Source organism: Podarcis bocagei (assembly GCF_964188305.1).
Source record: "Podarcis bocagei genome assembly, chromosome: 7".
NCBI classification, from domain to species: domain Eukaryota; kingdom Metazoa; phylum Chordata; class Lepidosauria; order Squamata; family Lacertidae; genus Podarcis; species Podarcis bocagei.
The window spans coordinates 8,020,581-8,048,314 of record NC_138132.1 but is presented as its reverse complement, the minus strand read 5'-3'; the positions used below and the strand labels follow the sequence as shown (position 1 = coordinate 8,048,314).

Here is a 27,734-nt window from a genome sequence, read left to right as displayed (position 1 = left end):
TTTATTAAATTATCCTTTCATTGATATATAATGTTATGGTATTACTCCAATAAAAAAATGGTGCCATGAGCCATCAAACCTCAGCAATACACTTTCCCGAAAAGGTTTCCACAATTTCGCCCAATGTGGGGAGGCAGGACTTTCAGTCTCGGCAACTGATCCATAGGGCAAGACCTACCGTGAATGAGCCGCTATGCCCTTTAGGCCTGACCCTCCGACCAAGTCATTGCAGATCATGTTCTTGCCAATAAGGAGTTAACTCCGACTTGCACAGTGTGATTTACTGCTGGTTCCCTCCTGGCCTGGCCCACAGAAGTGCAGCACTTTCAAAGCAGGGATTATTTCAGTTCACATTGGGGTGTTGTTTTAGAAACCACAGAGCCTAGGACTTGCCGATCTGAAGGTCGGCGGTTCGAATCCCTGCAACGGGGTGAGCTCTCGTTGCTCAGTCCCAGCTCCTGCCAACCTAGCAGTTCATAAGCACGTCAAAGTGCAAGTAGATAAATAGGTACCACTCCGGCGGGAAGGTAAACGGCGTTTCCGTGCGCTGCTCTGGTTTGCCAGAAGCGGCTTAGTCATGCTGGCCACGTGACCCGGAAGCTGTACGTCGGCTCCCTCGGCCAATAAAGCAAGATGAGCACTGCAACCCCAGAGTCGGCCAAGACTGGACCTAATGATCAGGGGTCCCTTTACCTTTACCTATGCTTAGCTACCCAAAGAAGATCTGAAATTAGATGGTATAACAAATAATTGTGAACTGAATTGAGAAAATAAATTGATTTCGATGCTACACCCATCAGGTTTCCTGCTTCCGAGAGGAGCGGGACGTGTTGGTCAACGGAGACAAGCGCTGGATTACGCAGCTGCACTTTGCTTTCCAAGACGAGAATTACCTGGTGAGTCATCATCATCGTTTATCTGTAGGCCGGCTTTCCATGGATAAAGCCACACTCAGGGCTGCTTACAACACGAAAAGACTTACAAAAATACATCATAAGCAGTACATAAAAATGTTTTGAAACATGCACAAACAAAACTAAGTGCCGTATTTTTCGCTCTATAAGACGCACCCGACCATAAAGCGCACCTAGTTTTAGAGGAGCAGAACAAGAAAAAAAAATCTCTCCCTCTGCTCAGCGCCTCTCCAGCAAAGCGGGAGGAGAAACGGAAGGGACTCTGTTTCTCCTCCCGCTTCGCTGAAGGGGCGCTGCGCAGAGAGGGAAGGCTGTGCAGTGCCTCTCCAGCGAAGCGACACCAGGAGAGCAAGAGGGATCGGTGCGCACCAATCCCTCTTGCTCTCCTGGCTTCAGCAAAAGGAACGCGAAGCCTCCTGGACCTAATGGTCAGGGGTCCCTCTACCTTTACATTGATTATTGCCTTCATTTTATGGATCAATGGTCTCATTAGACAGTAAAATTCGTGTTAAATTGCTGTTTTAGGGGGTGTTTTTCATCGTCTGGAACGGATCAATCCATTTCCCATTACTTTCAATGGGAAAGTCCGCTTCAGCTTAAGAACGCTTCAGGTTAAGAACAGACTTTCAGAACCAATTAAGTACTTAACCTGAGGTACCACTGTATTGGTGAAACAAATAACCCAAAGCAATACCCCACCCCAATAGCCTCTAGGCATCCTGAGCCCCAAACTGGCAAAAGATTCTTCCATTGCAGGGAGTTGGTCTAGATGATCCCTGTGGTCCCCTCCAAATCTACGTTTCTATGACTCACAACCAAAACATTCCCTTGTGCAGCCTCAGCTTTTGTAGCTGGAGTCAGTCCACTGGTCTGTCAGCCAGCCAGCCAGTGAGGGCTCCGCCCTCCCCAGTCAGGTGGGAAGAGGCTAGCAAATCAGGGAGCATGTCTTGCACGACTCCCAGCCAATATGGGGCTGCTGAGTATGACATAAGAACCGAAGAAGACGCAGTGGAGATCCATTTGGCCCAGTGCTCTGTCTCTGACAGTGGGCAGCCGGGACTCCAGCGGAAGATCGCTGGCAGGACACGGGAGCCCGGGCTCAGTTCCGGAATCCAGTTCCTCAACGAGAAAGTCAGGACAGAAGCAACAAAAGGAAAAGGAGATCTAGACATGGGTGCCTCTCCTTCCTCGCTGGATTATGTCCAGCCCACACAGGTCTGGAATTAAGAGCCTCCACTTCAAAAGGCAAGCTGTCCTCCGGTTCGAAACAAAGCGCTGACGTTTGCCATCCCTTCTAGTTTGCTCCAGATCCGGCAGTATTCTGCCCCCAAATGACCACCATCGACAAATTTGTTCTCTCTGGAGTTTATCCTTTTAGGGTGTTGGTGGGCATGCGAGTTAGCAGGGAGTCTGCGCTTTGTGGTTTGGGGATGTCTGGAGCAAGTTGAGACATTTTGTTTTTTAATTCAGAGGGGAAAGGGAGGAGTGGTGATAGATGGCCCCTGTGACGGCTACATCGCTTTCGCCGTGAGGCAAAGAAGCTTTTCGCAGACCGAAGGCTTATCAAATGCCTCATCTTAGCCTCATTATGACAAACCTGATACCCCATATAGGAAACCCACAAGGAATAATAATAATAATAATAATAATAATAATAATAATAATAATAATTTATTATTTATACCCGCCCACCTGGCTGGGCTTCCCCAGCCACTCTGGGCAGCTTTCAACAAAATATTAAAATGCAGTAATGCATCAAACATTAAAAGCTTCCCTAAACAGGGCTGCCTTCAGATGTCTTCTAAAAGTAAGATAGCTGTTTATTTCCTTGACATCTGATGGGAGGGCGTTCCACAGGGCGGGTGCCACCACCGAGAAGGCCCTCTGCCTGGTTCCCTGTAACTTGGCTTCTCGCAATGAGGGAACCGCCAGAAGGAAGAACTGAGCACAACAGCCCTCTCCTCGGAAAATCGTATTCAGAGGCATATTTTGCCCCCCTTGGTGGAGGCAGTACATAGTTTCAGTTTAGTAAAACTGTAGCCCTGAACTTTCAGGACACAAAGGCTAAACAGAGAACGGCATATTCTACAAATGAAGAATGGAGCCCTTCAAATTTGCACGCCGGCCTTCGCTAAGTCGGTATAGTTAGCGTTTACCTCAGCTTCTCCATCTGCAGTATGGGGATAATAATAATAATACTATCTTGCCTCGTAGGGTTGTTTAAAGACAGCTGGGGAAAATAGTAGTATATAAAATAAAATAAAAATAATAACTAGGGTCGGACAGAACTTCTTTACTGACTCCAGGTGTGGGCATCAGTCTGACACAGAGTGTAAGCACCAGCCCTCTTGCCAGAGTTTTTTCGGGCTTCATAGAATTATATAGCTGGAAGGGACCCTGAGGCTCATTTATTATAACCCTCTGCAATGCAGGAATATGCAGGGGGCCCATACTGGGGGATCGAACCTGCAACCTTGGCGTTATCAGCACCACGCTCTAACCAACTGAGCTATCCTGAGATTCAAAACCCTGGACTCAGCTACATTAACAACAACAACAACAACAACAACAACAACAACAACAACAACAACAACAAATTTTATTTATATCCCGCCCTCCACAGCCGAAGCCAGGTTCAGGGCGGCTAACAACAATAAAATAATACAACATTCTAAAATCATTTCATTATAAAATTATTCAAATCAAATTGATGGCAACCATTGGGCTAGAGTTCTGTGAAGATTGCCAAAGGAGGGAGTCAGGCTGCGTCTTGGCCAAAGGCCTGGTGGAACAGCTCAGTCTTGCAGGCCCTGCGGAAAGATGTCAAGTCCCGCAGGGCCCTAGTCTCTGGTGACAGAGCATTCCACCAGATCGGGGCCACGGCCGAAAAAGCTTGTGGCCAGCCTAACCTCCCTGGGGCCCGGGATCTCCAAGATGTTTTTGTTTGAAGACCATAAGTTCCTTTGTGGGACATACCAGGAGAGGCGGTCCCGTAGGTACGAGGGTCCTAGGCTGTATAGTAAAAAATAAAACATTATAAATGCGTTATAATACCGTGACACCAGATGGCGCTATAGAGCTAAAATCGGAACTCTACGAAATTTTCCATTGTGGGCTTAAAAATGTGGTTTTTTCCCCAGAGCATTTTTTAAATAACTTTGTAGATGCAGCCCCTGTCTCTGGTTGTGGCAGCCTGTGAGGGGAAATGTTGTGGGTTGAAGGACGCAAGGAGGCAGAACACTTTGAGTTTTTGGGGTTCCGAACAGCAGTTGGCGTTGCGATAAACGATACCCCAGTCTTTGCCAAACTGGTGCCCTCTGGCTGTTTTGGACTACAATTCCCATCAGCCAGACGTTGTCAGGTTGGGAAACACTGGCCCATGAGAACACGGTTGCCTAAAAAGGAGGATTTGGTGCTGTTTCTTAACCTTTCTCAACTCCATCCATCTGTAGTATCTGGTGATGGACTACTATGTTGGGGGAGACCTCTTGACGCTGCTGAGCAAATTTGGGGACCGCATCCCGATGGAGATGGCTCGCTTCTACCTGGCCGAGATGGTGATGGCCATAGACTCAATACACCGGATAGGTTATGTACACAGGTAGGTGGAGCAGGCGGGCGGGGGTCTCGTGGGGGGGAAGGCCAAGAAAGAGCACTCTAGGCTAGGCCCGAGGAAACTCCGGCCCAGGGTCTGAATGTGGCCCCCTAGCCCTCTTTATGTGGCCCTCAGGACTCTCCCTAGGCCTCACCGTAACCAGCTCAGCTTTGCACCCAGAAAGCTTTTGACTGGCTAGACTGGTGTTTGCCAAAATGGGCGATACCGTCCCCTGAGGGGTGCTGGAACGACCCAGGGGGCAGTCGTCGTCTCAGGTGCAATTGGGGGAGGGGCATTAAATAAAAATAAGTGGAAACACAAAGGAAGAAAAGGAGAGAGGAAAAAAATTGAAAACCCATTTAATCTATTGTGTAATGACAATTTTTCTTTTCCTTTGGCGATCATTCGTAGCCTATTAATATTGTCTTCCAAAAACACGGTTTTAACAGTGAGTCCGTAAGTGACTCTGGAGGCCTATTCTGGACCCACACGTCCTTCCACAGTGGGGACATTGGTTTCCGAGCGGGAGTTGATCACAGTGTGGATCTACCAAGCGTGCCTTCCTCTTAGCACATTTCTCCCTTGCGTCCTAAGTTCGAGTGTCTTCAAAGTCCATGACACCTTTGGTAAAGGCTGTTCTCCAACTGGAGCGCTCGCAGGCCAGTGTTTCCCAGTTGTCAGTGTTTATACTACATTTTTTAAGCTTTGCCTTTAGAGAGTCTTTAAACCTCTTTTACGCTTTCCAGTTCTAAGATTGGAATGACACTTACCAGCTGGTGGGGTGCCATTGTAGGATCTGGCCGTTGTATTGGACGCGAGGGGTTTTCTTGGGCTCGGGGGAACCCTTTTTGGCTTCAGCCTGGCCTGGGAAATGGATCACAGCTTGCCTGCCTCTTTGGCCAATGGCAGGCGGACTATGGCGACCACCCAGGCCCTGGGGCAGGACTATGCGTGGGATTGAGCTACTTGTCAACTTATTTTTCAAGACGTCGTAGGTAGAAATATAGATAAGTAAAAGAAGGCAGATTTGTCATGGCTCAAAGAAGGTAGATTTCCAAGAGGGTTAAGTAATTTTTTGGGGAACCTCTGGGCTAGAATATGCCCTCGATCTTTGCTCATGCATCTTGCTTGCTTAGATAGAGGATAGAGCAGGGGTCCCCAAACTAACGCCCGCGGGCCGGATAAAGCCCAAGAGACTCATTTATCCGGCCTGCGATGACCTCCGCTGCCCGCTCTTACCGGTGCTACGCGGCTGCCCACTTCTGGGTCAGAGAAGCACCGGAAATAGCTTGTGCGCATGTGTTATTTCCGGTGCACATCCGGGTCGGAGGAGGCCCGTGCACATGCGCACAAGCTATTTCCGGTGCTCCTTAGACCCAGAGGTACACTGGAAATAGCGTGTGCGCACGCGTATGGGCACGTGCTCCCCCGCCCTCCAGCCCAACGCGTGATCGGCGCTGGAGACACTGGTCCGAGGCGCGGTAATTTTGCTGACCCCTATGATAGAGGGTTCTAGGCTGCATCCTATTGCCCGCTCCCTGCACCCATTCACTCACCTTCCCCCCCCAGCCCAATCAGTAACCCTAAATCCCAGCTCTGCGTTCCAGAATGGGCAGAACTCGAACCCGGCACTGGGGCTTTCTCCTTGGAGTTCCACGCCGATTTGCTGCCAGCTCCTCAAACCCCCAAATCCCTTCTCCTTTGCCCATCACAGTGTTCGAAGAAGCAGAATATTGGAGGCAGAGTGTGTGGGGTGTGTGTTGGGGGGAGAGATCAACCCCCTCCCACTTTCTTGCTTTTGCCTCTGGAATTTCTGGGCTATAATCCCCTTTCAAAGCAAACTCTTTTGGTTTGCAGGTCTCCGCCAGGCTCCCCCCCCCCTTCCTGACTCTGCAGCCTGCTCCAGAGGGGGCAGAGGAACATCTATGGGGTCAGGAGGGGTTGTGGGGTGGGGAGGACCAGGCAAGAATTCCAGAGTCTTTGTGACTCGCCCGCCTCTCCGCCCCCAGCTGCTGGGTCCATGAGGCCGGCCGGCGCCCCCCTCGCACACAGAGCTCCTCCACGAGCCAAAACAGCCATAAATGTTGTCCTAGATTCATAATCGCCTAATTCATCTCAGGCTGTGCAAGACAAGCTGGGCTCCCCTCCAAACCACATGAGCGGCCGAGGCTTGGGAATGCAGAGGGGCCTGCCAGTGGGGTGGGGGCAGAGCAAGGGAGGGGCGCTGGGGGGGTGTTGAAGGCGGAGTGGCTTTCAAAGGAGGAATCCCCCAAGCAACGGAAACCCCCAACAAAGGCTTCTAGGGACCCAGGTAGATCTTGGGACCCCAACGGAGAATGCCCCACACTTTAGACAGGGTCTTTCCAGTGGTGACCTCTGGAACTCCCTCCCCAGGAAGTTCCTGTGCCTCCACTTTGTCTGTTTTGGGGAGAAATCTTGAGATGTTTTTCTTCTTTGGAATCCCAATCTTCTGTGTGTCTTTCCTCTCAACTAAATAGCCCCAAATGCTGCTGATGAAACAAAGCAGTAGGTCTTAATTTGGGCCCCAGCTCTGGACAGAAATGCCTTGTGGAGCATCAGATAGCATTGCCTCTGAGCATGTGCAGAGCGTCCTTCTTTTGCTGTTCAGTAACCATGAGCAGTGCCGTATAGTTAAGGCCATAGCTGTCAACTTTTCCCTTTTCTTGCAAGGAATCCTATTCGGAATAAGGGAATTTCAATTTTAAAAAAGGGAAACGTTGACAGCTATGGTTAAAGCTATGGCTTTCCCAGTAGTGATGTATGGAAGTGAGAGCTGGACCATCAAGAAGGCTGATCGCCAAAGAATCGATGCTTTTGAATTCTGGTGCTGGAGGAGACTCTTGAGAGTCCCATGGACTGCAAGAAGATCAAACCTCTCCATTCTGAAGGAAATCAGCCCTGAGGGCTCACTGGCCTAAAGGGCATAGCGGCTCATTCACGGTAGGTCTTGCCCTATGGATCAGTTGCCGAGACTGAAAGTCCTGCCTCCCCACAGTGGCCGAAATTGTGGAAACCTTTTCGGGAAAGTGTATTGCTGAGGTTTGATGGCTCATGGCACCATTTTTTTTAATTTGAGTAATACCATAACATTATATATCAATGAAAGGATAATTTAATGAAGAATGTAATGCAACAAAGTTTGTTCAATTATCTGTATTCTATCAAAAGTTATAGCCAAATACATGATGTATGGAAGTGAGAGCTGGACCATAAAAAAGGCTGATCGCCGAAGAATTGATGCTTTTGAATTATGGTGTTGGAGGAGACCCCTGAGAGTCCCATGGACTGCAGGAAGATCAAACCTCTCCATTCTGAAGGAAATCAGCCCTGAGGGCTCACTGGAAGGACAGATCCTGAAGCTGAGGCTCCAATACTTTGGCCACCTCATGAGAAGAGAAGACTCCCTGGAAAAGACCCTGATGCTGGGAAAGATGGAGGGCACAAGGAGAAGGGGCAACAGAGGACGAGATGGTTGGACAGTGTTCTCGAAGCTACCAGCATGAGTTTGACCAAACTGCGGGAGGCAGTGGAAGACAGGAGTGCCTGGCGTGCTCTGGTCCAGGGGGTCACGAAGAGTCGGACACGACTAAACGACTAAACAACAACAACAAACTATGAGCCTTGCCAGAGGGGCCAGCCTTTGAGTGGGGACTGGGCCCCTCTCTACTTCCCCAGGACTCCTCGTTTCAGTTTCCCAGTCTCCAGACTTTCTCACTTCTCTCTTTCCACTCCCCAACAGAGACATCAAACCAGACAACATCCTCCTGGACCGATGTGGACATATCCGGCTGGGGGACTTTGGCTCCTGCCTCAAGCTCCGCAAAGACGGGACGGTAAGACTTGAATTGGGGGTAGGGGTGATTAGGAACAGGGAACCAGGCACAGGGCCTTTTTGGTAGTGGCACCCGCCCTGTGGAACACCCACCCGTCAGATGTCAAACAGATGAATAGCTACACAACTTTTTGAAGACATCTGAAGGCAGCCCTGTATAACGAAGTTGTTTGATGTGTTTTTATTATGTTGAAAGCTGCTCAGTGTGGCTGAGGGAACCCGACCAGATGGGCGGTGTGTTGTTGTTGTTGTTGTTGTTGTTGTTGTTGTTGTTGTTGTTGTCTTCTTCTTCTTCTTCTTCTTCTTCTTCTTCAGCCTGCCTTTAGAGGCAAACTGACATAATTAATTTGCCCTATCTGAAACAATGAGAAAACTGAAACAAGGACACCCTCCGAAATTTGCACTTCTTTGAATTTTTCTCCAGCTAATAATAATAATAATAATAATAATAATAATAATAATAATAATAATATTTTAAACCCTGCCCATCTAGCTGGGTTTTCCCAGCCACTCTGGGTGGCTCCCAACAGAATATTATAAACACGATAAAACATCAAACATTAAAAACTTCCCTAAACAGGGCTGCCTTCAGATGTCTTCTAAAAGCCATTTAGGGCTTTAAAGGTCAGCACCAACACTTTGAATTGTGCTCGGAAACATGTGCCAAAATGTACATAGCTAGGGCAAAGTGCAGGAAAACCCCTACTCCAGCAAAAAACACAAAAAAAGCAGCACACAAATACGTGTTCTGTGTGTGGCAGGTCTGCTCGACGATAGCCGTTGGCACCCCAGATTACCTCTCCCCCGAGATTCTGCAAGCGGTGGAAGACGGCGCTCACTCTTACGGCACAGAGTGCGACTGGTGGTCCCTCGGCGTCTTCGCCTACGAGATGTTCTTCGGCCACACTCCTTTCTTTGCCGACTCCGTGGTGGAGACGTACGGAAAGATAATCCATTTCAAAGTAAGCGAGGGGCGGAGGTCTGCGGGTTTGTGTGGGCTTGCCTCTCCCGACGGAGAATCGGGGTCCAGATCTCTCCCTGGGCGCCCTTTCCGATTGTCAAAACTCTCCCGTCCGAAGGAGCACTTCCGGTTCCCTCCGTCGGTTCCCGACGTCCCTCCCGAAGCTCTGGCCTTGATCGAAGGGCTCATCTGCCCCCGGGAGATGCGACTGGGGCGCAACGGAGTCCGGGACTTCCAGGAGCACCCCTTCTTTGTGGGCGTGGACTGGGACTCACTGCGGGACTGCGTGCCGTCCTTCGTGCCCGAATTTGCCAACGCCACGGACACCTGCAACTTTGATGTGGTGGATGACTGTCTCACTGACATGGTGAGCGGGGGAGGGGTACGTGACTTTTTATTTGTCCCCCTCTACTCCCAATTCCTCTCCCCCCAGTGCCAGTTCATCTGAGAAACACCGTTTGGGTAACTGTGGACTCCATGGGTGAGATAGTTTTACAGAGGAGTCCCTTCCTTGTCCTGCTCTTTGGACAATAATTCCTATTGCTTCGCTCGTTTCAAAATGTGGCGAGCCAGCCCTACTGGCTATGGGGCAGTGGGGGGTGGGTTCATGTTCATTCTCCTAGGTGGTGCCCCAGGGAACCACGTCAGAGTCCTGCCCTGAACTTGGCAGTTTACGACAGCTAAAACACAATCTTCACACACTTGGCTGAGTGTCAGACCTAATGACTACAGCAGCTCACCCCCAGTAGGTCTTAGAAAAGTTTGGATTTTTTTCTTACCCCTTGAATCAGTTGCCGAAACTAAAATTAGGGTTGCCATATGTCTGGAAAAATCCGTACGTAGGGCAACCCATGTTGGCAGTGTCATTTTTGCCGTTTTTCCTGAAAAACGTCATTTTTTTGTGTGATTTCCGCCAAAAAAGTTCAACAACTTTGTCCCCCTGCCACAAAGCTTTTGTGTCCAGATATTTTTGAAATATGGCAACCCTACTCAACTCTCCTATCTCACCACTGCTATCTAAATCACCTCCTCTCCAGGGCTTTCCCCAAGCAATCAGAGACTGTGCCTGCGTGAAGCCAACCTCTCCTCTGCTCTTTCCGTGCCTCTCCTGGTTCTGGGAGACAAGTGGGGAGAGGAGCTTGACGCAGGAGGGGCGGGAAACACCTGCGATACTTTGCCAGCCGGTCTCATCTCTGCCTCTTGGCTCCCTTCCTCTCCTGCTTCCTCTCCTGCCTCCGATTCTGGACTGCTCTCTGCCACAGACTCACCCCGCTCACTAAGCCCTGTTCCCTCTTCAGTTTCCAGCACCTCCTCTTCCCCATCTTCTCCCTCTGACTACTCTTTATTATTATTATTATTATTATTATTGGTTTTCACATATTACATTACAATATAGATGTACCAAAGCCGTGAAACCATTTCCTCCCCATACATTTACATTTCTATTTCCTCAATCCATCATATTCTTTTCTCCTTTCTCCCACTTGCCTCCACCCCCACTCGATTTCCTCCGCATTATACCATTTACAATAATCTTTGCATTCTACAATCTTCTCAAATCATCTATATTCTTAATATCTTTCCTTACTAATTTTTCTTCCATCCAGTACATCATATTAGCACATATATATATCTACGGGGTGAGCATCAAAAGTGCAAGTAGATAAATAGGTACTGCTCCGGCGGGAAGGTAAACTGCGTTTCCGTGCGCTGCTCTGGTTCGCCAGAAGCGGCTTATTCATGCTGGCCACATGACCCGGAAGCTGTACGCCGGCTCCCTTGGCCAGTAAAGCGAGATGAGCGCCGCAACCCCAGAGTCGGTCGTGACTGGACCTAATGGTCAGGGGTCCCTTTACCTTTACCTTTAATAGGTATCTAAAACCATTTGCACATAACAAAATATGTATTTTATCAAAGTAATTGTTGAACTGAAATACAATTTTAGGTAGCAGGCTAGTAGGCGGGGCCCATGACTTATATCATAGGAGCCTACACAACACAAAACACTGTTGCTGTATGTAGGTTTTATTTTATTTGTTTTTTTATCTTATATTTTGGAAATATACATCCAGTTTTTCCCCCTTTAAATTTTATGGGGGGCCCCAAGAGAGGGATGAAAATGTCAAATCTTCACGAAGGCCAGCTATCCAGACTGGTCCTACATGGGCCAGAAAAAAAGCCAGGGAAGTCTCCAAATAGGAGATCCATCACAGAAGGAGAAAGGTAAAAAGAAGAGGGAGAGGGGATCAAGTTGATTCCAAGCCAAAGGCCAGGCGGAACAACTCTGTCTTACAGGCTCTGCGGAAAGAAATCAGATCCTGCAGGGCCCTGGTCTCATGAGACAGAGCGTTCCGCCGGGGCCAGTGCTGAAAAGGCCCTGCCTCTGGTTGAGGCTAATCTAACTTCCTTAGGGCCTGGGACCACTAGGGTGTTGCTATTTATGGACCTTGAGGCTCTCTGTGGGGCATACCAGGAGAGGCGGTCCCGTAGGTACGAGGGTCCTAGGCCGTGAAGGGCTTTAAAGGTAAAAACCAGCACCTTAAATCTGACCCTGTACTCCACCAGGATGCAGTGCAGCTGGAAAAGAACTGGGTGAATATGCCAGGTTGGGGCGGGAAAGGTAACCACTGTATGTAAATCTGGCACTGCCAGTAGGGGGCGCTATGCCCAGCCTGCTGCTGCTGCTGCTCTGGTTAGAACTGACCCCCCCCCCAAACACCCACCCACCCTCTGTGTCCTTGTGTCTCCCTTTTCCTAGGAAACCTTGTCGGATGTGATGGAGAGCTCTCCGCTCGGGGTTCACCTGCCCTTTGTGGGGTATTCGTACACCTACACGGCAGCAGCAAAGTAAGATGCCTTTGGGGGTGCCGGGGGCGCTTGGGTTGGGAACCCCAAGGCTGGTGTCAGAAGCCAGTTGCAGGCCCTGGAATTGAGGTAGCCGGACTCCAGGAAAGGAGAGGGGTCCTGTTATCTGTGCAGAAGGTAGTAGGTGTAGCTTTAAAAACCCCCCACCATTTTAAAATATATATTGAATTTTGCATTAGCTCACCATCGCCACCTGGTGTCATGTTTGTGTAATGCGCTTAAAACACACTTAAGACGTTACATTTGCACCTGCGTAGCTGAGTCCCTGAGGGACACAGGTGGCGCTGTGGGTTAAACCACAGAGCCTAGGACTTGCCGATCAGAAGGTCGGCGGTTCGAATCCCCGCCACGGGGTGAGCTCCCGTTGCTCGGTCCCTGCTCCTGCCAACCTAGCAGTTCAAAAGCACACAGTGCAAGTAGATAAATAGGTACCACTCCGGCGGGAAGGTAAACGGCGTTTCCGTGCGCTGCTCTGGTTCGCCAGAAGCGGCTTAGTCATGCTGGCCACATGACCCGGAAGCTGTACGCCGGCTCCCTCGGCGAATAAAGCGAGATGAGTGCCGCAACCCCAGAGTCGGTCACGACTGGACCTAATGGTCAGGGGTCCCTTTACCTTTACCTAGCTGAGTCCCTGGTCCCAAGCTGACCCCTGGGCAAAACGGTCTTGTGGCAACGCAGAGACCCTGCCAGGATCGGGTCCGTGAGGCTCTCCCTTTCTCTCAGACAGAATGAGGCGGAGGAAAGAGGCCGTGGGGACGTCAGCATGGAGGTCGACGGCAGCCAGAGGACTTTGCCCCCAGAGCAGTCCCCCAAGCAAACCCCGGAGGAGCTGGTAGGTTGAGGGACCTACTGGAGCCAAGATGGGGCGGTGGAGAGCCTGACCTGGTACCCCAGAGGCACCTCAGTGTCCAAGGTTTCACAGACACCTCCGTCTTGCTCCCTACCAGGCATGCAAACTCCCAGATGGGCAGAAGCTTGACGTGGCCACTTTCCTAGAGTTGCAGTCGGCGCTCGAGGAGGAGCTGAGGAGCCGGGAGATGCTGTGTCAAGAGCTCAGCATGGTCAAGGTGGCCAACCAGACCTTTGCCAGGTGAGGGTTATGGGCGTTGGGATATTGATGCTCCGTTCCACCTTAAGAACGGGCATGTGGAGTTGTTGTATGTCACATGTCTGTTTACTTCCAGCACAGCCTGCTGGGAACTTCCGTTGTGTATAGCTTTTGCTTCCTGCTCTTGGACATGTTTTCTTTGTCCTGAACTACGCTGAATAAACTGCTTGAAAATATGCTTTAAGGGACGCGGGTGGCGCTGTGGGTTAAACCACAGAGCCTAGGGTTTGCCGATCAGAAGGTCGGCGGTTCGAATCCCCGCAATGACGGGGTGAGCTCCCGTTGCTTGGTCCCAGCTCCTGCCAACCTAGCAGTTCGAAAGCACACCAGTGCAAGTAGATAAATAGGTACCGCTCTGGCGGGAAGGTAAACAGCGTTTCCGTGCGCTGCTCTGGTTCGCCAGAAGCGGCTTAGTCCTGCTGGCCACATGACCCGGAAGCTGTACGCCGGCTCCCTCGGCCAGTAAAGCGAGATGAGTGCCACAACCCCAGAGTCGGTCACGACTGGACCTAATGGTCAGGGGTCCCTTTACCTTTAAATATGCCTCTGTCCGCCACTTCTGTTGTGTGCTATTCACTCTGCTGATTGAGGTGTGCTCAAGCTTCTGAAGGCTTCTGAAGCTGTGTGTCGCTGTTTTGATGCTGTTCCACGGACCGGAGTTCACCCGGTTGCCGGCCGGTGGGCTGGAGCCAGCTGTGGGCCTGCGAATTGCCCCCGTTCCCTTGGACACATCCCAACAATGGGATGCAGTGCTGTGACGGGCATATTTCTTCCAGGCCAAGTGCCCTCTCTCCGATGCCCACCTCCGACTGTGACCCAAACGCGACAAGCCGCAAGAGTGACTTGAGAAGTCACACCTTCAGAAGGAACCAAAAGACCATTGTTGTGCCACAAAGTAGAGAGGAGGAACGTTGTCAAAGAAGAAAGAGGACTGGGTAGCAAATTGTCTCAGGGTGTTTCAAACAACAACAACAACAACATTTATTATTTATACCCTGCCCATCTGGTTAGGTTTCCCCAGCCATTTGGGTAGCTCCCAACAGAATATTATTATTAATAATAAAAGCGATAAAACATTAAAAACCTCCCTGAACAGGGCTGCCTTCAGATGTATTCTAAAAGTCAGATAGTTGTTTATTTCCTTGACATCTGGTGGGAGGGTGTTCCACAGGGCGGGCGCCACCACCGGGAAGGCCCTCTGCCTGGTTCCCTGTAACCTCACTTCTTGCTAGGTTCCCCAAGCCACTCTGGGCGGCTCCCAACAGATTATTATTATTATTATTATTATTATTATTATTATTATTATTATTATTGTCAGAGCTGCTTGAAGATCCTAGCTCACAGAGGATCACGCTAGCCAGCGATCATTAAGTAAAAGTCTTTATTGAATTACAGTTTCCATTCTCACGCTGCTGCGCGCAAACTCTACGTCTAGTAGCTAGATCGGCGAAGCTCCGTCTGAGTCTCCGCCCCGTGAGCACCAACTTAATATCCTAGCCTTGCTCCACCTTTTCCGCCTGACTGTCCTCCTCTGGGTCCCTCTACCCCCCGGGGCCTCCTCCTTCCGGGATTCTTCTGACGCTGACCCGGACCCTCCTGCCTCCTTGCGCCGGGCTTTAGGACCTGGTTCCCTTTCGGGGCTGCTTACTGCGCCGCCTTCCTCTGCATTTGAACTTGGCGCGCGCGCCCAACCTTCCACCTTCCTCTTAACCGTTTCTTCGCTCCCCGATGGAGGTGTGGCCACTCCTGACTCATGCCCTCCCTCCTGTGGTGAGCTGCCAGCGCTTCCCCCCTGGCTCCCTTCCTCTTCCCTGCTTCCTGGCGGTGACGCTGGTCCCGATTTCCAGCTGCTCCCCCCTGAGTCCCTTCTGGCTCTATCTTCCTGGGGTGCCCCCCTTGCCCTGGCCACTGGTGCTCCTTTCTGTGAATCCTCTGATTCACTGGAAAGACTAGGAGATCTCGGGTCGTCGTCATCACTCATCTTTTCTTCTGCCTCCTCCCCTTCGCTCTCTGTTTCCTCCCTTGCCCGTGCCTCTGCTCCTAAACCCCTGACATCCATCCCCCCCCCGAAGCCCCCCATTCCCCCCTCCCCTCCTTCCGGTGCTGGAGCTGGGGGCTGCTGTTGCAAAGGGACGAACGTCGGATATCGGTCGCTTCCCGTGGCGGGCCTCCATCTGAAGTCTTCCGGTTCTTCCTCCCTGCTCTCGTCGACGACGGTCACCTCCGCTTCCATCTCTGTGCCGCCGTGCTCGAAACCAGGGTCGTCCCCGAAAATGTCCATGTCCGTCTCTCCCTCACTTCCTCCTGGCGGCGTTGCTCGTCCTGAGCATTCCAGCCACTTTCTGCGGAACTGCTCCTCTGGCCTATCGTCCCACCAATACGAGGGTTCTGAGGCGGATCCCGAGGGTGACCCCTCCGGGGAACGGACGTCTCGTGTCGGCTCCTCGTCCGAGTCGAACCCCCGGAACGTGCTGGCCGAAAGCGTGGGCGTGAAAAGCCAGTCGTCGAAAAAGTCTGCTGGCATAGGTCTATGTGGGAAGAGGGCATGAAACTCGTCTTTGAGCAGAGGTTCGTCTAAGGCGTAGCCCGGCACCCAGCTGTTCGCACTGGCCGGGGTGCCCTCCTTGGCGAGAAAGTATTCTACCCCCTCTTCCCCCCATCTGGAGTCCAAAATCTCCGTGACTTCGTTGATGCGCTCCTTCTGTGCCGCTCCCGCGTGCCCTGTTCTGTCTCTGGCCGGACTCGGCGCCGTTCCGGGTTCCTGGAACCTGTGCGGTGCCTTGTAGGGAGTGAGCACCGACCTGTGGAATACCGGATGCATTCTGGAACCCTCCGGAAGTGCCAGTCTGAAAGCTACCGGGTTGACCTGCTCTTCGACTTGGTAGGGCCCCAGTTGTTTATGCCCTAGTTTCTTCTTGGCCAACGACCTGGCCGGCACTGCGTGGGCCGCTAACCAAACCCAGTCTCCCACGTGGAGCTCTTCTCCAACCCTTCTGTGCTTGTCTGCTTGTACCTTGTATGCGTGCTTGGCCAGCTCCAGGTGGCGCCTCAGCTGATCGTGGACTTCCTGCAGCTCCGACGCGAACGCATCTGCTGTCTGCGGCTCCCCCTCCCCCATTCTTTCCAGTCCCGGGAAGGTTCTGGGGTGCCTCCCGTTGTTGGCGAAGAACGGCGTGACCCCCGTGGATACGTGCTTCGTGTTGTTGTAGGCGAACTCTGCAAGCGGCAGGTAATCCACCCACGTCGCAGGCTGTTGATTTGCATAACATCTCAGGTACTGCTGCATGATGGCATTGACCCGCTCCGCTTGCCCGTTGGTCTGCGGGTGTCTCGCCGACGCCAGGTTGATCTTGACGTTCAGGAAGCCCATCAGCTTCTGCCAGAAGTTCGAGATGAACTGCCGCCCGCGGTCGGACAGAATAGACCGTGGCAGACCGTGAACCTTGAACACGTGGTCTATGAACAGTTTGGCGGTTTGCTCCGCCGTGGCCACCTTAGCACACGGGATGAAATGCGCCATCTTGGAAAACAGGTCCACCACCACCAGCACTGCCGTCTTGCCCCTTGAGCTGGGCAGATCCGTGACAAAGTCCAGGGCCACCCTTTCCCAAGGTTCGACCGGAGTTTGCAGCGGTTCCAACAGTCCGGCCGGCGGTTTGTGCACTGGTTTGGCCCTCTGGCAGGTGTCACACCTCGCCACGTAGTCTGCGACCTCCCCTCTCATTCCAGGCCACCAGAAATCCCTGGCTACTAATTCCACCGTCTTCTCCTTGCCAAAGTGCCCGGCCGTGGGCGCGTCGTGCAGCTGCTGCAGCACCTTGGCTCGAAGTTCGTCTCCCGGCACGTAGATGGCCCCTTTACGGATGAGCAATCCATCTCTTAGCTGGAAACCGTCGGCCGCTGCCTTGCCCCTTTGCACCTCTGCCATCTTTGCTTGTGCGAAGGAGTCCCCCTGCAACGCTCGCCGCACCGCCTCTAGGTCCACGGTCGCCGCGGCGCACGCCCACACTGTCGGTGCGAAGATGTGCATGGCGGCCGCTGGTGTTGCGTCCTCCAGATACTGTGGCTTACGGGAGAGAGCGTCTGCCATGATGTTGGTGTCCCCCGGGACATACTCTATTCGGAAGTCGAAGTTCGCAAAGAACTCAGCCCAACGTATCTGCCTCTGGTTCAGGAACTGTGCCGTGCGCCAGTGCTCTAGATTCTTGTGGTCCGTGCAAACCTGCACCGTGTGCTTGGCGCCGATCAGAAAGTGCCTCCACGCCTTGAACGCTGCATGAATGGCCAGCAACTCCCTGTCCCATATGGTGTAGTTCTGCTCGGACTTGCTGAGCTTCCTGGAGTAAAACGCTCCCGGTCGCCACACCCCCTGCGGGTCTTTCTGCAGCAGGACCGCCCCCACGGCTCTGTCCGAAGCGTCTGTCTCCACCCTCATCGGCTTGCTGGGGTTGACATGAAGCAGCTGCTCTTCCGACGCGAAGAGACGCTTGAGTGCCTGAAAGGACTGCTCCGCCTGCTCTGTCCAAATGAACTTCTTTTTCTTGGAGCTAAGCGTGTCTGTGATGGCCGCCGTCTGCATCGCGAAGCCCTTGATAAACTTGCGATAGAAGTTCGCAAAGCCGACAAACCGTTGGACCTCCTTCCGGTTGCGCGGGCTCTTCCAATCCAACACCGCTCGAACCTTGGCGCTGTCCATGGCGAGCCCCTTGTCAGACAGCTTGTAGCCCAGAAAATCCACCTCCGTCACGTCAAATTGGCACTTCTCCAGCTTGGCGTAGAGCCTATGTTGCTTTAGCCTGCTCAGCACTTCCTTGACGTGCTTGTCATGCTCCTGCTGCGACTCCGAAAAGATCAGGATGTCATCTAAGAAACAGACGCACGTCTTGTAGAGAAGTCCCGCCAACACGTGATGCATAAATGCTTGAAAAACGTGGGAGCCATTTTGCAATCCAAAAGGCATAACTCTATATTCGTAGGTCCCCAGGGGCGTGAACATGGCTGTCTTCCACTCATCACCCTCCCGCATGCGAATGAGGTTGTACGCCCCCCGCAGGTCCAACTTGGTGAACACTCTGCCCTTCCGTACCTTCGCGAGGAGGTCGTCAATTCGGGGCATGGGGAAGTCCGATGGCCTAGTCACACTGTTCAAAATCCTGTAATCCACTACGAGTCTCTTTTGGGGCGTGTCCCGCTTCTTAACAAAGAATACGGGACTGCCCCCCACTGCCTTGGACTCCCGGATGAAGCCGCGCTGCAAATTATGATCAATGAACTCCTTGAGTTCTTGCAGTTCGTCCTCTGACATGGAATACAGTTTCCCTTTAGGCAGCGCCGCCCCCGGCAGCAGGTCAATTTTGCAGTCATATGGTCTGTGAGGGGGTAGCCTGTCTGCCTCCTTCTCGCAGAAAACTTCCAAAAACTCAGCGTACTTGTGGGGAATCGCTTGCAGCGTGCCTAGCAGCAGCTGTGACTCCTCTTCCTCTCCTTCCTGCCTGGGCACGATGCAGTGTTCAGCACAAAAGGAAGAGCCGAAGGTCAGCTGCCTCTGGTACCAAGCCATCGTTGGGCTGTGCTTGTCCAGCCAACTCATGCCCAATACAACGGGCGTGTCAGATAGTTGAGTGACGTTGAAGCTGATGATTTCTCTGTGATTCCCAAGTCGCATCACCATTGGTGGCGTCTGCTTCACCACTTGCCCCCCGAGCAGCTCCCTGCCATCCACCGTGACAACCTGCAGGGGCAGTGTGGCTGGCAGCAACTGCACAGCGTGCCTGTCGACAAAGTCCTGCCCTATAAAGTCCGCATTGCTGCCTGAGTCGATGGTGATTGGCACGTCTATGGTGATTCCATTGGGCAGCTGGAGAGATGCTGTGAGCCGCACTACTGGTTTGGGCGGGAGGGGGTTCACGGGCTGCAAAATTTCTGGGGACTTCGTCACTAACACGTCTGGCTGGGCCCCAGTGCCTCTTCCTCCAGCCAGACTGCGTCGTTTCCCTGCTGTGGTCCTCCTTGCTGCGTTGCTGCAGTCACCATTGCTGAGGCTGCAGTGAGCTTGTGGGGCCTCTGGGGACACTCTTTTGCCATATGCCCTGGTTCCTCACAGACGTAACACTTCCTGTTCCCTCTAGGAGGCTTCGCTTTCACTGCTGCTGGTGCTAGGGCTCTGGTTGCTGACTGAGCCCTTGCACCTCCAACCTCCATAGGTTCGGCTCCTCCTCCTGGCGGAGGCGTGGATTGCGCCCGCGCTGCTTCTCTGGGAAGGAAGGAGGGGCCCCCGGCTGGTTCGCGCCCTCCACGCCCTTCGTCCCTGCTCCACGGACGTCCTTCCAGCCTCACCCCCACTGCCAGTGCCCTCTGAACGACCTCCTGGGTGGTTCGGGGTCTCTCCCCCCTCGCGATCTCATCTTTAATCGAGTTGTGCAGCCCCTCCCAAAAGAGGTCTCTTACAGGAGCCGAATCTCTGTCCCATTCCAGGGCACTGACCAAGGCGAAAAAGCGGGCATGATACTGCCTGACGCTGGCCCTCCCTTGTCTCAGCCCATGCACCTCCTTCCGTGCAAGATCCACGTCAATACTTGATAAAAAGCACCCATCCATCGCTTTAATAAAGGCATCCGCATTCTGGAGCGCCGGATCCTTATCTCTCCATAAATTGCGTAGCCATGCTTTCGCATCCCCATGCAGATGGGACATGATGAACCCCACTCTCTCTTGTTCATCTCTAAAGTCTTTATGCAGCAGTTGCAGTGCGCACAGTACGTCGGCTCTAAAGTTGGGATACTGTTGCAGGTTCCCATCGAAGTGAGAGACTAGCCCGCCTGCCCGTCTCGCCAACCCAATTCCCTCCTGCCGGGGTGTCTGCTTTGTCAGCACGTCTAACCTGACCTGGAGATCCCTGCAGGCGGCAGCTGCCTCCTCCTCTCTCTTCCTGGATGCGAGAACCTCGGCGTTCAGTTGTGCCACTGCTTTTCTGAGGTCCTCTATCTGCTGCTCAGCCGTCATGTCGTCTGCCGTTCGTGAGCTCGCTAGTAGGCACCTGTTTCTCTCCCCTCCTCGAGGCTGTAGATGCCCACAATGAGGAGACGGAGCTTACTGTCAGAGCTGCTTGAAGATCCTAGCTCACAGAGGATCACGCTAGCCAGCGATCATTAAGTAAAAGTCTTTATTGAATTACAGTTTCCATTCTCACGCTGCTGCGTGCAAACTCTACGTCTAGTAGCTAGATCGGCGAAGCTCCGTCTGAGTCTCCGCCCCGTGAGCACCAACTTAATATCCTAGCCTTGCTCCACCTTTTCCGCCTGACTGTCCTCCTCTGGGTCCCTCTACCCCCCGGGGCCTCCTCCTTCCGGGATTCTTCTGACGCTGACCCGGACCCTCCTGCCTCCTTGCGCCGGGCTTTAGGACCTGGTTCCCTTTCGGGGCTGCTTACTGCGCCGCCTTCCTCTGCATTTGAACTTGGCGCGCGCGCCCAACCTTCCACCTTCCTCTTAACCGTTTCTTCGCTCCCCGATGGAGGTGTGGCCACTCCTGACTCATGCCCTCCCTCCTGTGGTGAGCTGCCAGCGCTTCCCCCCTGGCTCCCTTCCTCTTCCCTGCTTCCTGGCGGTGACGCTGGTCCCGATTTCCAGCTGCTCCCCCCTGAGTCCCTTCTGGCTCTATCTTCCTGGGGTGCCCCCCTTGCCCTGGCCACTGGTGCTCCTTTCTGTGAATCCTCTGATTCACTGGAAAGACTAGGAGATCTCGGGTCGTCGTCATCACTCATCTTTTCTTCTGCCTCCTCCCCTTCGCTCTCTGTTTCCTCCCTTGCCCGTGCCTCTGCTCCTAAACCCCTGACAATTATTATTATTAAAAGCTATAAAAGATTAAACATTAAAAACTTCCCTGTACAGTACATGCCTGCGGATGTATTATAAAAGTTTATTTCCTTGGCATCTGGTGGGAGGGCGTTCCACAGGACGGGTGCCACTACCGAGAAGGCCCTCTGCCTGGTTCCCTGTCACTTGGCTTCTTGCAGGGAGGGAACTGCCAGAAGGTCCTTGGCGCTGGACCTCAGTGTCCGGGCTGAACGATGGGGGTGGGAAGGCAGGAATTTGGAGGAGAATCTCCTATGATCAACGAAGAATGAATGGAGTTCGAGGAAGCTGGACTTTCCACGTTAGATGGCAGACAGGATGAATGGGCCCAATCCCCTCAGGCACTTGAAGGCTGAAAGTCACTGAAATTAGCTACAAGGGCATGAAAAACAAGCCTAGTTTAGTTGTTATTAACCATTTTTCAGTGGGATTTCTTTCTAATTGTACTGTTTTACTGCTTTGTGTTTGCCGCTCCTGGGCTCTGTTGGCAGGAAGAACGGCTTGGAGCTTTAATAAAGTTAAATAACACGAGTCGCTTCAGGGTAAGAACAGCAGCTAAACTTAGATCTGAAAACAGTGTGGAGAAGATCAGGTACGGAATAAGTAGAATATGCAGCATTCATTGGGAAACTGGGGAAACCAAGGGGGGGGATCCTAAAGTTACTGGATTATTTGATAGGAATTTCAAACGTGTTGTAAATTCTGTGGAAAATATATATACAGTGGTACCTCTGGTTGCGAACGGGATCCGTTCTGGAGGCCCGTTCGCGACATGAAAAGAGCGCAACCCGCAGCGGCATGTCTGCACACACGCAGGTTGCAACTCGCTGCTTCTGCGCATGCGCGTGACGTCATTTTGCGCTTCTGCGCATGCGCGAGCGGCAAAACCCGGAAGTAACCCTTTCCGGTACTTCCGGGTCGCCGCAGGATGTAACCTGAAAGAACATAACATGAAGTGGACGTAACATGAGGTATGACTGTATATAAAATAATAATAACATTAAATAACGAGTAGATCAGTCCTTCTCCCAGGCTTCCTACTTTCCTGGCATCAAATACTGATTGTCTCGCCTTTTCCTGCCCAGCCAACTCAAGGAAGCCGAGAGCCGCAATTTGGAACTGGAAGCTCAGATCAAACGCCTGGAGGAGCAGATCGAAGGGATGAGGCCGATAGCCGAGGAAGGCAAGTTTCACCGGAGCCCTTTCCCGCCTCCTGCCTGCAGCCCCACTCCCAGCTTGCGTTCCTGGCAGACTCCGCCCTGCGCTGCGACCCCTTCAGCTTGCTGACCACTCCCTTCGGTTCCAGCTCTTTCGCCCCCTTCCCTTCCATGGTTTGGAAGAAGCACGTGCCTCAATGCCAGCGCTGCGTCCAGTAGCAAGCCGGGGAGCTCAGCCCCAGCTGCACACATAGACTGAGTGCTTTGGACTACAACTCCCATCATCCGCAGCCAGCGCGGCCAACAGTCGGGGATGGTGGGAGTCGCAGTTCGAAACGTCTGGAGGGAACCGGATTGGTAAAGGCTGGCAGTTGAAAGGAAGTGTGTGCGCGAGAATTACTTTTTTCACACCACGCGTCCAAAGCACTGTGGTACCACTTTAAACCGTCATGGCTTCCCCCAGAGGATTCTGGGAGCTGTGGCTTGTTCAGGGTGCTGCTAGACCTGTCGTTGTTTTTACGTTTGATTACGTATTTTGTGGTTTTTATGTTTTTATTTTGTTCTGTGAACTGCCTTGAGACCTCTGGGCTATAGGGCGGTATATAAATTCTAATAATTCTAATAATAATAATAATAATAATAATAGGCCTACAGTGGATGCTTGGGTTGCGAACATGATCCATGCGGGATGCATGTTTGCAACCCGCAGTGTTCGCAAACCCACAGCGGCGCGTCTGCGCACACATGGGTTGTGATTCGACGCTTCTGCGCATGCGCAAAGCGCTTCTGCGCATGCACGACCTCCGAAACCCGGAAGTAACCCGTTCCAGTACTTCTGGGATTCGGAGCGTCCGTAACCTGAAAAAACACAACCTGAAGCTTCTGTAACCCAAGGTATGACTGTACTTTCCTCAAGAGCTACGATTTCCAGAGTAGTTTATTCATCTATCCCTCTTCACAGGGAACCCTGAGAAATGTAGGGGTTTTTTTTTGGGGGGGGATAGGGAGGTTTCCGAACAACACTCTGCAACCTGAACCATCTACAGGATTCCTTTGGAGGAAGCCGTGACTTTATAAAGTGGTCTCTTGGCTCTTTGGGTGTATGGTGCGTACTCAGAGCAGACAGACCCCGTGGCCAACTTAAGCCCACTCATTCTGAGGCTATGTGCACATGAGTTGCTTAAAACACAGTGGGGCCACCCCCCACCTCCTGCCTTTCCAGGGAGGAGCCGCATTTCCAGAGAGACGACTGGGCTGTCTTTGCCCGATGTTCATCGCCAGATTCACCAGCAGGCAGTGGCGTAGCGTGGGTTGTCAGCACCCGGGGCACGGCAAGTAATTTGCGCCCCTTAACCCGTGGATTTGCGCCCCCTAACCCCCAGATGTTGCGCCTGGTGCGGCCGCCCCCCCTGCACCCCCCACGCTACGCCACTGCCAGCAGGCTGAATGCTTGGATCTATAGGCCCAGCACCCCGCTGACTGGGTTTGGGAGGGAGCCTCCACGTGCCCTCCGGCCCCATCTAGCAGTAGCCTAGAATGGAAGGGGAACCATGACCTTCCCTGAAGGTTCTCTATCATTGACACTCTGAGCCCTGTTCCTTTTGCTCCCCTTCTGGGTGCTGGGTGGGTGCTCTAACTCTTGAAAATACTCCCTCACTGGCTCCCGCTCCACCCTGCCTCTCGCCCATCAGAGGGGCAGGTGCGTGACTGGTCAGTTTGAGCTCTGTCAATGGCTACCAGCATAATAATAATAATAATAATAATAATAATAATAATAATAATAATAATAATAATTTATTATTTATCCCCCGCCCATCTGGCTGGGTTTACCCAGCCACTCTGGGCAGCTTCCAACAAAATATTAAAATACAATAACCTATTAAACATTAAAAGCTTCCCTAAACAGGGCTGCCTTCAGATGTCTTCTAAAAGTCTGGTAGTTGTTTATCTCTTTGACATCTGGTGGGAGGGCATTCCACACGGCGGGTGCCGACACCGAGAAGGCCCTCTGTTTGGTTCCCTGTAACTTGGCTCCTCTGCTACCATATGTTAGTATCTTGGCTCACAGTCAGAGGTACCTGGCCTCCCCGAGGCAATTGAGCGAGATACTGTGTTTACCTTCCGTCTGCGACTGCCGGCAGGCTAGGTAAACAAACCCGGCGATTCTTCTCATTAGTCGTGAGAAAGAACACACCCTCTGCTTTCCTCTTCTTCTCTCCCTCCCTGCATTCCCCCAGGGAGGGGAAATGAGACAGACAGGAGTCCTTTTTTACATGTTTTATTCCTGTCACTCAGCAGTACATAGAAATGCAACTGTTCCCTTCAGACTCCATCAGAAGAGACACACACTCCTCCCCTGTACTTCCAGCACAGGTCATATGACACACTGAGCTAACATCCGGTGCTCAGTACAGAGAATAGGCTCCACCTTTTCTCCAACAGTACATCTGCAAAACATAACATCCTGTTTTGCATTCCAGCCATCTGGAGCTGGCTTTTGCCTTGGTGCTTTTTCCTGACAGTCACGGCACCAGAAATGGCCACTGTGCTCTTGCTGGGGCAGGGAATGAAATGTGCCGGTTTTTCTGGGGCACTTGCGGGGTCTGTTCTATGCTCTGCCTCTGCTGTTGTGTCTCAAGTGGGAAAGAGTTGTTCATGCACTCAAGTCCTGCTTGGGGCAACTGGTTGGCCAGTTTAAGAACAGGGTGTTGAACCAAATGGAGACTTCGTTGTCCTGGTGCAACAGGCCTCTTCCTAGGTTCTTATATGTGTTTCAGGTCCGTACACAGAGCTGTCTTAGGCATATCCGGCGCCGTGGTGCAAAGATCCCTCCAGCGCTCCACCCCGTTTCCCAGAGTTGTCAACCTTTCCCCAAGCCTCTGCAAGGATTGCTCTCCTACCGCAGAGGCTTGGGAGGCAAGCTGCATGCCCGTCAGCCATATAGTTGACGGGGCGCAGCTGGCGGGCATGCAAGAGGCAAAGGGGAGGCCGCCGGCAAAGCTGCGCAGCTCCCCCACTCGCTGGGGTGCCTCTAAGAGGCCGGCGCCCTGGCGCAATGCACCACTAAGCCCTATGGGAAAGACGGCTCTGTCTGCACATGAGTGTGCTGGTCCCGTGGGTTACCCGAGAGGCGAGGTCCAAGTCTGGTCCGTGGTCAAAGGTGCAACGTGGAGGCAGTGCGTAGTAGCTGAAGCTGGGTGCAGGGCAGGGAGTCGGGTGAAGTCAGGAACAGGCTTGCAAGGAGGGAGCCAGGGCAGGTCGGGCAGGAAAGCAGGACAGGGTTCAGGCAGGAACTAGCAACCAACAATGTTGCTCCCGCAACTTGGGACTGGGGCTGGCCGGCTTTTATCTGCCCCGAGGCATAGGGCGGCCCCGATCCTCTGGTGACTCGCCTCTCCTGGCCTGGAGGCGAGCACTCCTCCTGCGGGAACTTGGTTCCCTCCGCCTCTCTGCCCTGAGCCTCTGCAGCTCAGGAGAGGCTGGAGGGTTACCGGACCCAGAGGCAACCTCAGCTTCCCCTGACGGGGCTGAGAGTGGAGCACCTGCAGGCAATGGGTCCTCCATCACCCCCGGAGCCAGAGCAGATTCAGCTGGTGCCTGCACCTGAGGATCCAGCACAGGTGAGGACCCTTCAGGCTCAGGCCCCAGCCCCGGATCAGCTGGTTCTGGAGGCGGGGAATCCTGTGCAGGCTGGGATCCCTCAGGTTCAGCATCTGGGTCCGAATCCCAGGCCATCACAGTGAGCCACAACAGCACATGAGAGCTGTCAGTCGCCAAGGGTCGAGTGAGAAGCCTGCTGGCCTTTGTGCACCAAGGGAAGCACAGCATGCGATGTGCGGCGCATGGCAACGGGCCGCTTCTTTTGCCCAGCACGCCTGCCGGCTTGTTCCCGCATGCCTTGTAGGCTAGTCTCTTTCTCTGTACATTGCCCTCCCCTTCCCCACCGACACCCCGCCCCCCCCACAAAGGAAACTCGGCCCCACGTTTCTCTTTTCCTTCCAGCTGCTCTGGGCTGGAGCCCCCGCTGGCCCCCCAACCACACCCACCCTTTCTTGTGCCGCGTGGAGCGCCTGGCAAATGTAAGCCTGACTCTGCAGGTTGCCGTACCTCATGGAGGAGGTGGGGGAGGGAAAGGGATGTGTGTCCCCCCCCCTCGCCCCACAAGCTTAGGCTCCCTTCTGGGTGAGGAGGGGAGATGACGCTTTCTAGTCTGCCCAATATTGGGGTCCTCTGACTCTGGGGCTCTGTGGGTTCTGCATCAACCTTCTGCGCACCCCAAGTTCTGCACCCAGAATGTATTTTGCATTTTATTTTTGGAAGGGGGGTGGGTGCAGCTTATTCACATTCTCTTATGCAACTTTTGTGCTTCAAATCTTAGACTTCCTGGTTTGTTGCATTTTTTCCTTGAAAAGGCGATAGATGGGAAAGGTTTCATTCCAAGAAGACTAGAAACTTGGTTCCACAAAGACAAGGGGCAGTGGCTGTCACAACCCACAGCCCAAATGGCAGCTGGGGGGCGTGGGGGTTTCTGGCTGGGTGTGCACAGAGAAAGCAAGCAGCTGTGCTTTGATCTGGTCTCTCCCCCCAACCCACCCACTCGCCGCCGCCCCCCAATTGCCTGGCCCTCTGCCCCGCTGACTTCTGCTTTCTCTTTCCAGCAAGGCGGCACCATGGCATCTCGGCTTTGTGAATACCCGCTTGTGGTACCTCTGTACCGGCACTTGCTGCTCTTTTCTAGGGTACGTCGGCTGCCATCATCGCGCATGTGCGAACACACCGACCTCTCTCTCTCTCCCCCTCTTCTCTGCTCACCTGAAGCCCGTGCTTGCTTGGCCTGAGAGCGGCCTTCCGCTCCCAGCTCTTCTGGTATCGTGTTCTTTTACACACACACCCCGACTGACGGAAAGCCATCGAGGGCAAAAACAGGCCCTGTGCAGAGACGGGGCAGCACAGCCCAATTGGAAGGTGGTTGGGGCAGAGCACTGATTGCAGAAGAGGGATTAAAATACCCCAAAAAACTATCTCCTTCCCTACAGGTCTTCTTGGGGGCTGAGCTTGGCAGTGGGGGCCCTCTTGGTTGTCCCTATGCCCTCAGAGGCTTGGGGGTGGGGTGGGCCTTCTCTGTGGTGGCCCCTAAAGTGTGGAACTCCCCCTCTCCATTATGCAGCTTAGGGAGGATGCTCTTGCACCTTGGCCTTTGACACCTGAGGTGTATATTTTTAGCGCCTACCTAATTTTGGGGATTGGAAGTCGTTTTGAACTGTTTTTAATGCAGCATTTTAATTGGGTAACACCCCCCCCCCCGGGACCTCGGGGTGAAATAAATAAATAAATTTAACGGCAATAAAAGCTGCCATTTATTTAATAGCCTTTCTTGTGGCACATGGTTTTGGAATAATATGGCGCCAACTGGCCTGTTTCCGTTTTC

The 27,734-nt window shown here is 52.8% G+C and overlaps 1 protein-coding gene across 3 annotated transcripts in view; it reads left to right on the top strand.

Moving 5' to 3' along the window:
• DMPK (DM1 protein kinase) overlaps nt 1–27,734 on the top strand; it is a 56,980-nt gene that overhangs the window by 26,387 nt on the left and 2,859 nt on the right. Inside the window, exons 4-14 of one of the 3 annotated variants that reach the window (XM_081200433.1) lie at nt 801–896; nt 4,367–4,515; nt 8,270–8,363; nt 9,124–9,324; nt 9,442–9,705; nt 12,082–12,170; nt 12,912–13,020; nt 13,136–13,278; nt 22,235–22,332; nt 26,309–26,385; nt 26,965–27,045. In XM_081200433.1, the coding sequence (XP_081056559.1) occupies nt 801–896; nt 4,367–4,515; nt 8,270–8,363; nt 9,124–9,324; nt 9,442–9,705; nt 12,082–12,170; nt 12,912–13,020; nt 13,136–13,278; nt 22,235–22,332; nt 26,309–26,385; nt 26,965–27,045 (1,401 nt within the window). Of the gene's footprint in view, nt 1–800; nt 897–4,366; nt 4,516–8,269; nt 8,364–9,123; nt 9,325–9,441; nt 9,706–12,081; nt 12,171–12,911; nt 13,021–13,135; nt 13,279–22,234; nt 22,337–26,308; nt 26,386–26,964; nt 27,046–27,734 lie in introns of all 3 variants that reach the window. The other 2 variants (XM_081200432.1, XM_081200431.1) reach the window with 2 other exon arrangements.